The sequence below is a fragment of the Oryza glaberrima genome, chromosome 7 (genome assembly GCF_000147395.1).
Source record: "Oryza glaberrima chromosome 7, OglaRS2, whole genome shotgun sequence".
Taxonomy (NCBI): domain Eukaryota; kingdom Viridiplantae; phylum Streptophyta; class Magnoliopsida; order Poales; family Poaceae; genus Oryza; species Oryza glaberrima.
Genome location: NC_068332.1, coordinates 13,291,386 through 13,300,921, shown reverse-complemented (window position 1 = coordinate 13,300,921; position 9,536 = coordinate 13,291,386). Strand labels below are relative to the sequence as shown.

At 45.1% G+C, this 9,536-nt stretch overlaps 1 protein-coding gene across 1 annotated transcript; it reads left to right on the top strand.

The window, feature by feature from the left end:
• The first annotated feature begins 7,768 nt into the window (after nucleotides 1–7,768).
• LOC127780200 (uncharacterized) lies at nucleotides 7,769–8,185 on the top strand. The gene is made up of 2 exons (XM_052307141.1): nucleotides 7,769–7,792; nucleotides 7,883–8,185. Exons 1-2 carry the CDS (start codon nucleotides 7,769–7,771, stop codon nucleotides 8,183–8,185), a joined length of 327 nt encoding a protein of 108 aa, XP_052163101.1.
• The last annotated feature ends 1,351 nt before the right edge of the window (nucleotides 8,186–9,536 follow it).

Genomic DNA, 9,536 nt, shown 5'->3' with positions numbered 1-9,536 from the left:
TATTGAACATATGAAAGTAAATTACAATGCACCCCATACCACAGATTCATAAAAAGAAGTTTTTTACATCACAAGAAAATAAATAATTGTATTGTTCACATCACATCTAGCCCAATTCAATTGTCTATTTGGCATGAAAATGTCCTTTCGTGTGCATTATTTCGGCAAGAATGAAAGCGCACACTTCGCCTCTGATGGCAGGGGGGTGATGGGTTTAATCTTCATGCCAGCTCTACCTTTCTGTTCAATAAATCAGAGGTTAGCACGTTTAGAATATTAATGTTGGTATTTAAATGAGCTTATTCGCCATTAGCAACAACCTTAGGGTCGAAATCTTTCACCTCTCTTAGAATTGTTGATATGTTGTGGACACGTGAAAACCACACTGGTCTCCGATCTGTTGTGCGCATGCAAACTTGGTGTTTACCACCCTTTTCCACGTAAAGTTCGTCCTTGCCCTCCTTGTGCCTACCACCCTTTTCCACATATGGGACCCAAGCCATATTTAAGGCCTTGGTGATTTCAGTGAAATCATAATCTTTTGCCCTATTTGAGTTAAGATAGGTAACCCTACTCCATTTAGGTAGGATGACTAAGAGAATCCAATGTCGCCTGTGCGGCAGTTATGTAGCGTTAGTAATAAGAACTTGAACTTCAAAAACAATATACACGAAAGGTATTGTCTTCTTACTCTTGGTTGTGTGCGCACATGATGTACTTCTTGTCTTGGTGGGCCCATAAACACCGGTTCACATAGTCAACCACCTGATTGAAGATCTACCGTAAATTGACCTCGTTTACCATCGATGGATCAAGGAACCCAACCTGATTACCAAGGCGACACCTCTCGATCCAACACAACTTTAAAACATGTACATATTAGAACTAATTTAATTAGGAGATAGTCCATTAATATCACAAGGAGGAAGGTCTGCACTTACAAGGAGTAGCATTTTAGAAGTCCTGTGTCCAACTTCCGGATCCTAAACAGGTCGAAGAGGTCATCAAAGCCTATAGTTATATAGGCAGGCGACGAAAGGAATGGCTGGTGATCGTGATGTCCAACTATGGATGACTCCCTCATTTTCCGCTTGGCATTGCTTAGCTCCATGTATTGCCTATGTAGCTCTCGGAAAGCAATACCCATCACGGCTAACACATTGTCCTCCACCAATGGCATGCTTAGTTCAAATTGGGCCGGCGCCTTCACGACCTTCCCCGGTTTGGTCACCAGCACCGACGTCGCAGCATTCCCCCTTATTGGCACAGGCGCCGACTCCTCGACCTTCCCCTTGCCTTTACCACCCCCGTGTCCACGTTTCTATCCCTTGACAAGTGGTGGGGAGCTATCGGCCTTCTTGTGGTCTTTATTGGAGCCAGGCTTTGAGCTATATTTGCCAAATCCATATCGGCTGCATCAGGTGAATGAGGTACTCACAATGCCGGTCCTCGGGGAGCCTCAATTGATAGCTTAGACTTGGGAGGTGTAAGCTCCGTCGGTCGACTTGGATGAGGAGTCATCTTCACAATTATGTCTTCTTTGGGCCATTGTATGAACATCTTGCGCGCATCGCCCAAAGTCTTGATTTCATCATTTGGGGACACAGGCAGTGGATAGCCCGACCAAGTGCCCTTTACTGTATCGATGGACACCTTGGCATACCCAGATAGCAAGTCTGCACCGTGGACCTTTTCAGTAACCGAGGGTTTGAAAGCCATGCCCTCAGCAACTTCGGGAGCGAAAGTTGGGTGGACCCTCGCCAGTAGGATGCACTGTGCTGCACCCTGCATTTGTAAAGTTTGAATTTAATATTGGAACGTGTAAAGGTTTTTGAGTAGATATGGATCGGATAACATCAATTACCTCTATGTGGTCCACTACAGCTGGTGGTGCAACCAGGAGACTAGGGGTCGGCACCTCTGTGGATGCACAACTATTCCTACGTTGTGACAGACTCGCGTCGTGATGTGCACGAGGAGTTGGATGCACAACTTGTGTTGTGCCTCGGGGTATATTCATGTCGGCGAGGGCCTTGTTAACCCTTTCTTCCACCCTGGCGTCCATGCTTGCTTCTAGTTCTTGAATGACCTCCACCTTAAGCTCGGCCTTCAAACGAGCGTCCCTCTCTTCCTTGGAGACTTTCTGTTTCCTATATTGGGAGCTGTACTGGGGCAGGCCATGCTTCCAGGGAACATCGACGCCAATTCCCCGAGTCCGGCCAGAATGTTCTTCGGTTCCGAGCGCCTTCGTGAGGATGTCATCTCCGCGCCTCTTCGGCACGGACTCGACCTCACTCTACGAATCTTGTTCAACAACCAACCCCAACTATGAAAAAACAACAGTCGTTTTTACAAATATTTACTTCATACGAACGGTAATTAATTAGGTTAAGTAGCGAACTCACCAGTTCCTGATAGATGACGGCATCACTTTTGTTCTCAAATGTGACAAAGCCATCCAGATTGACCTTACCCCTCGCCCTCGCCCAGTTGCGAGCTCTTTGTTCAGGGATGTCCGAAAACGGGGTAGGGACATTCGCTGCTGTAGCGGCTGCATCCTCTTGGGCCCATATTTGCTCCTTGCCGATGTGCCCCGCGGTGCCCAGCCAATGCGGGTGCTCATTCCGCTGTTGCAGTCAGCGATGTGCCTTGCTTGACTCCCTAAACTCTTCGATGTTCTTCAGCGAGCAGAATTGCTCCCACACCTTCGGTTATTTGAGGGTAATCAACGAACGACGTACGATTGCCAGGCGGGATGACATACTCGCAGAAGAGCTTCCACTTCCAATTCTTCCAAGCTTTGCCCATCTTCTGGAATGCCTTCCGCTTAAGCCTTTTGATGTGCCCCAACCCCTGTCACATGATGATGAGCACATCCCAGCTACACTTGATGCAAACAAGGGTGATGGTTTACGTCATACGTCACATGGAGAAAATGAAGATGACGTAAACCAAGTTGATGGATTACATCTCAGCAAGAATGATCAACCATATCATGGTCCAATTACGTGCAACCATGCTAGGAAAATACAACAAGAGGTGAACTCGCTCTTTGCTCAACTTAATCCAAATTTTAGTGAGAATTTTATACTACCTAATTGCTCTACATTTGTATTGCTCAGGTTTACGCCCGAGGACATCATCACTACACCAAGAAGGATGGGTGACGTTCAGTAGGAACCAGCCCATGCCCAACCAGTAGCTGTCTACGCCAACAAGATTTACACTGCAAAAGGCTCAACTTCCAAGGTTTGTGCAACCCAACTAGTCAATTTTCTCCATGCTTAATATATATGGTTGGAAATATAATCAAGTCTAGTTTCACCTCCAACAAATGGCTCATCATTTGGACTTCCCAATAAGGAGTTATGGACAAATCATTGAGGACTGCTCAGAAGCCAAACAGACGCGCGAGTCTTCTCGGGAATTCAGTTATTGTGACCTTTGAGCTAGCCTATGTCCTGTAAACTCCCAAGACCTTTCATTCCCATCTAGGAGGGTTGTTCCTAGTATAAATATCCCCTATGTTTTATCATTTGGAAGACTTTTCACAATGAAAATATGAACCCCTTTTGTTTAGCTGTGTCCTAACAAATTCAGAGAGAGAGATCTCTACCCCTTTGCTCTTGTGATTTCCTTGTGAGATTACAGAAGCGGCGTTCGACGCCCCCCAATTGGTGCTCCTGGTACCTTTGAGGTTTTCCCTTGATTGATTCTAGGTTGTGTTGGTTGGTACACTTAGAGTGTGGTTGGACGAACCCTCGATTCAGGTTGCCGTAATAGAGACGGTGGTTGGCTTCGAGTATGATCGTCAGGTTGCATTATTATCTTGGCTGCTTGCAGCTAGTTATCTTGGTTTCTTTGAGGCTAGTTATCGGCTCTTGATCCTACACCGTGAAGATCGGGACATCACCCCTACCGGGGTCATATCACCTTTCCTATGCTTTAGCCGGAAATGTGAACGATTTCTCCATTGCCATCCAAGCTCGCTCCTTCTCGGCTTCTGTTACCTTGCCGATATCTTTATGGAGGATCTCGAAATTTTCACGTGCTGGCAGCCCACAACAGTTATACCATCTTTCTATGACACTCCTCGGTGCCGTGGGCCTACCACTAGCATCAACCTCTCTTATAACCTGCACTGTGGTCAGCCATTTATTTTGTGTCCCGGGGTTTCTATTTGCCCTACTTGCACTAGTCCCACCCGACAACGACGTCTATTGTTCCTAGGGCGATTCTGTAGCACATGCAGAAGGAGCATATGCTAAGGGGTGCTAGCTACAAATTATGTTGTCATGTAATGAAAATTTATCCTATAAAATACCATGACTTTGGGGTTGTTTGGCCGCTGTTGTCGAGGGATGCCCTGCGGCAACCATCTCCGTGGCTAGGTTTGCTTCTTCGTGTATCCTCGCAGGTGTCGGGGAGGACAGGGATGCGCCGGGTGTTGTCATGGACTATTTTTTTTGAAAAATCTTATAAATTTCCTATCATTTTACTAATTAGCCTTAGATACATGCAATCCCAGGTACACTATGAAAGATATGGCCTCAATTTTGCTTAGAAGTGTAGATATAGTCTCCTCTTATCAATCAAGAAAAAAGAACAATTGTAGATAAAAAAAAAGAACAAGTGTAGATAATCTGTTCTTATGCATAAAGAAAATACATCCAAGTGTAGATAGTCTCCTTTTATCAATCCAGAAAAAAGAACAAATGTAGACAAAAAAATAACAAGTGTACATAATCTGTTCTTATGCATAAAGAAAAGAACAAGTCTAGATAGAATGTTATTGAGCAAGTCATCACTGGCTATTTAACAAGAAGTACAGGGGGCAGTAGCAGCAGGGGCAAATTAACATAAAACAGCCCACAATAATTCATCAAGCAGGGGCATATAACAGCAGCAGCAGGGGTATATAAATGGGCGACAAAATCCTACCCACTAGTCAGCAAAATTCATCCAAAAATCATGCAAAATTCATCCACTGCAGCAAAATTCATCATAAAATCATCTAATACAAAAATACTAATTCCTCTAATACTGCATTCATCCAAAATCATCCCCTACATTCATCCAAATCATCCACAAACAGTCCAAATTCATCACCTCATATATTTCACATCTCAAATATGCATATATTTCATGAAAAAATAAGGACACAGTACTACTAACATCATGTAAACAGCATTTCATCTCAAGCAATTCATCCATCCAAATTGCAAATCATCAATTCATCATCTCATCGGGAGGAAGGGGGGGTAGCGGCGTACCTGATCAGTCGTCGAGGAGAAGAGGTCGGGGACGGCGCTGGTCGCGGCGGCCGACATCCGGGGTCATGGAGCCCGGCGTCGGGGAGGTCGGGAGGTGGCAAGGATCCACGCGGGGACGGCAGCGGCGAAGACGACGTCGAGGCGGCGGTGAAGACGAGGTCGAGGCAGCGAAGACGGCGTCAATGCGGCGAAGATGAGGTCGAGGCGGCGAACTGGCGAAGACGAGGTCGAGGCGGCGAAGACAACGTCGATGCATCGAAGATGAGGGAGAGGCGGCGGCGGCGGAGAGGGCAGCGGCCGTGATGACGAGGGCGGGTATGCGGCGGTGAAGACGAAGTCGAGGTGGCAGCGGTGGAGATGGTGGCGGAGAGACGAGGTCTGAGTGAGAGTGAGAGTATGAGAGAGACTGAGTGACCAGATCAGGATCTAGAAGAGGTCCAACCCTAGGTCAACCCTAGTCAAACTCACCTGTGACGGGTGCCAACTGTGCATCCATCACAGGTGAGGTAACCTGTGACGGGCGCCTACCGCGGGCCCACGGGCCCAGCGTTACGGGGCGTCACAGGTGAGGTAACCTGTGATGGTCCCACAGTTGGTGCCCGTCACAGGTGGGTTTGACTACATGGACTACAATATTTTATTTTATTTTATATTATTTTACTTAGTTCTTTCATTTTCCTTAACATATTTCCACATCCACTATATATTTTATTTTACTTAATTATTTTATTTCATTTACAATGGTTATTTCATTTACTAATTTTTTCACATCTAGTGGGTGCTTTACTTAATTATTTTATTTGACTATTTCATCAGCAATATACTAATGATCATTGCAAACATATTGGAGTCATACAGATAACAGACATGTGGACATAAACTACATAAATTACAAAAATAATCCTTCCTCATGGTCGACGCGTGCATGTTGAACGTCATCTTCTTCTTCCTCCTCTTCTAGAGGTATTTCTTGACCTATGCCGTGCACGTGCTGGTTGTAATCATCTTCGTTTGTAATATTGTTCAATCCAACAATTCTCCTTTTCCCTTCATGAACAACGTGTAGTTTCTTGTTACACGGGTCAACTATGTAGAAGACTTGAACAACTTGTTTGGCGAGAACGAACGGTTCATCCTTGTACGCGTTGTTAGCCATGTTGACAGTGGTGAAACCTTCTTGATAAACTCTTATATTGCAAAGATCGACCCATCGACAACCAAACAATGGGACTTTGAACTTCAAGTAATCTAGCTCCAATATTTGCTCAACTCTGCCATAGTATTGATCACGCCGACCACCGTCACTACCGGCCTCAATGCGTAACCCACTGTTCTGCACTGTGCATTTGCTGTCTTGCTTTATCGTGTGAAAAGTGTATCCATTTATGTCATATCCTTGCTAGGTGGTGGCACTCCATTCAGGACCCTATGACAACCACTGTAGTTTTTCACTAGACAAGTTCTGCATGTTGGCAATTCGGTTCTCGAACCACTCGTTAAAAGAAGATATGTGCTTGTTTCTGACCCAACTCTCTGATCGGCCTGGGTTCTCCTATCAGAGAAATGCAAGGTGTTCGTCAACGTACAGCACTACCTCAGTCATATGCTAAGGTGATGTGGTATTTCCCTATAATACCAAGGTTGAAGCGGTTTTTCAGGAACAAATCACATGCTAGAATGATGCGGTGGCACGCAGAAGAACGTAAACAAGACGGGATGCTGAAACACCCCGCCGACGGGTCGCAGTGGTGAAATATCGACAGAACATTTAAAGACTTCGGCGAGGATACATGAAACGTTAGGTTCGGTTTAAGCACGGATGGAATGAATCCGTTTGGATCGGAGAGATGAGCAATGGCCATAGCACTTGGCCAATCACCATGTGCATCTACAATCTCCCCCCTTGGCTATGCATGAAGCGGAAGTATATCATGATGCCGATTATTATTCAAGGCCCGAAGCAACCTGGTAACGACATTGATGTGTACCTAAAACCATTGGTTGAAGATCTAAAAGTGCTGTGGAGGAAAGAAGGCGTCCCCGTGTGGGATGAGGACAAGCAAGAGCAATTTAACCTAAGAGCATTGTTGTTCGTTACCATTAACGATTGGCCTGCACTTAGTAACCTTTCCAGACAATCAAACAAGGGGTACAAGGCTTGCACTCACTGTATGGATGAAACTGAAAGTACGTATCTGAAGCATTGCAGGAAGGTTGTGTACATGGGCCATTGTTGATTCCTTGTTGCAAACCACCCTGTAGGAAAGAAAGGCAAGCACTTCGAACAGAAGGCAGACCATCGTACTAAGCCTAAACATCACAACGAGAAAGCGGTGTTCACTATGGTGAAGGATCTGAAAGTAGTATTTGGAAAGGGGCCTAGCAGCCAACCTATAGAGAGCGAAGATGGTCACGCGGCGATGTGGAAGAAGAACTCTATTTTTTGGGAGCTACCTTATTAGGAAGTCTTGGACGTCCACCATGCAATCGACGTGATGCACCTCACTAAGAACCTTTGCGTGAACCTGCTGGGCTTCTTAGTAGTATATGGGAAGTCGAAAGATATACTCGCAGCACGTAATGATCTCAAGCATATGGAATAACGCGAGGGCCTTCATCTGGAACCGACTGAGAAAGGAAGCCATTACTTGAGTCCAGCGAGCTACACCCTGAGCAAGAAAGAGAAAGAGAGTATGTTTCAATGCCTAGAGAGCATCAAGGTACCATCCGGATACTCCTCGAATATAAAGAGAATAATAAGCACGAAGGATAAGAAGTTCACAAACCTAAAGTCTCATGACTGTCACGTGCTGATGACACAACTGCTTCCTGTTATAATTCGTGGTATCCTTCCTGATAATGTCCGGGCAATAGTAATGAAGCTTTGTGCTTTCATGAACGCAATTTCATAGAAGGTCATTGATCCAGAAAGTTTAGCCGCCCTTTAGGAGGACAAGATGCAATGCCTTGTCAGCTTTAAGTTGATCTTTCCACCATCAATCTTCAATATAATGACGCATCTTTTATGCCACCTTGTGAAATAGATCGGTATTCTCGGTCCTGTATACCTACACAACATGTTTCCTTTCGAGAAGTACATAGGCGTTCTAAAGAAGTATGTTCGAAACCGTTCTCGTCCGGAAGCAAGCATCGCCAAGGGGTATGGAACAAAGGAGGTCATTGAGTTCTGCGTAGATTATATTGAAGACCTCGAGCTAATCGGGGTACCCGAATCAATCCATGAGGGGAAACTACAGGGAAAGGGTACACTTGGAAGGAGAGCAATTATGACTGTAGACAACGATTTATTCCGTAAAGCACATTTCATTGTTTTGCAACAATCTTTGTTGCTTGCTCCTTACATCGACGAGCACCTGGCGATTGTTCACTCAGAAAACATTGGCAAGTCCGATGCCTGGATTACGCGCCATCATATTGATACTTTCACCGCTTGGCTGCGAGAACACCTCATGGGTAATGAGACAATTGACAGACAACTAGCCTTCTTGGCTAAGGGACCATCTGGCTCGGTAACGACATTCCAAGGTTATGAAATCAATGGATACACATTTTACACAAGAGCCCAGGACAAAAAGAGCACGAACCAGAACAGTGGTGTTCGTATCAATGCTATAGGATTCGATTGTCCAACTAGCACGTATTATGGTGTCATCGACAACATATGGGAACTAGAGTATGGACCCTTGAAGGTCCCTCTATTTCGGTGCGAATGGGTTAGGCTTATTGGTGGAGGCGTAACGATTGATGACAGCGAGATGACAACGGTTGACCTAAACAAGGTTGGATACTTAGACGAACCATTCATCCTAGCCAATGATGTAACGCAAGTTTTATACGTGAAGGACATGGCTAGCAAACCAAAGAAGGGGAAAGGGCTCAATGAGCCAAGACGCCACATTGTTCTCCCAGGCAAGAGGAAAATCGTCGGAGTCGAGGATAAGACTGACGAAAATTACGATCTGTTTGAGGGGCAACCTTCGTTCGCAGTGACGGTTGACCCGAGCATCCTACTATCAAGGGAGGACACGCCGTACTCACGCAACGATCATAGCGAAGGAACAATAGTGAGGAGAAAGTACGTGAGGAAGACAGTGACATAGGTTGTTTGATGTAAGATATAAATTATTTGTATTGTATTGAAGGTCAAACAATGTGGATTATTTTTTATATTATCCTTAACTGCATAATTATATGTGATTATTTATATGTATTAGGATTTTTGAACAATTTAAATAGGCCATA

Bases quoted from the DNA above. Each gene is read 5' to 3' on its own strand.
- LOC127780200 (XM_052307141.1), top strand. From the start codon at position 7,769: ATGCACCTCACTAAGAACCTTTGC. The intron at 7,793-7,882 runs GTGAACCTGCTG...GAATAACGCGAG, and splicing joins ACCTCACTAAGAACCTTTGC to GGCCTTCATCTGGAACCGAC.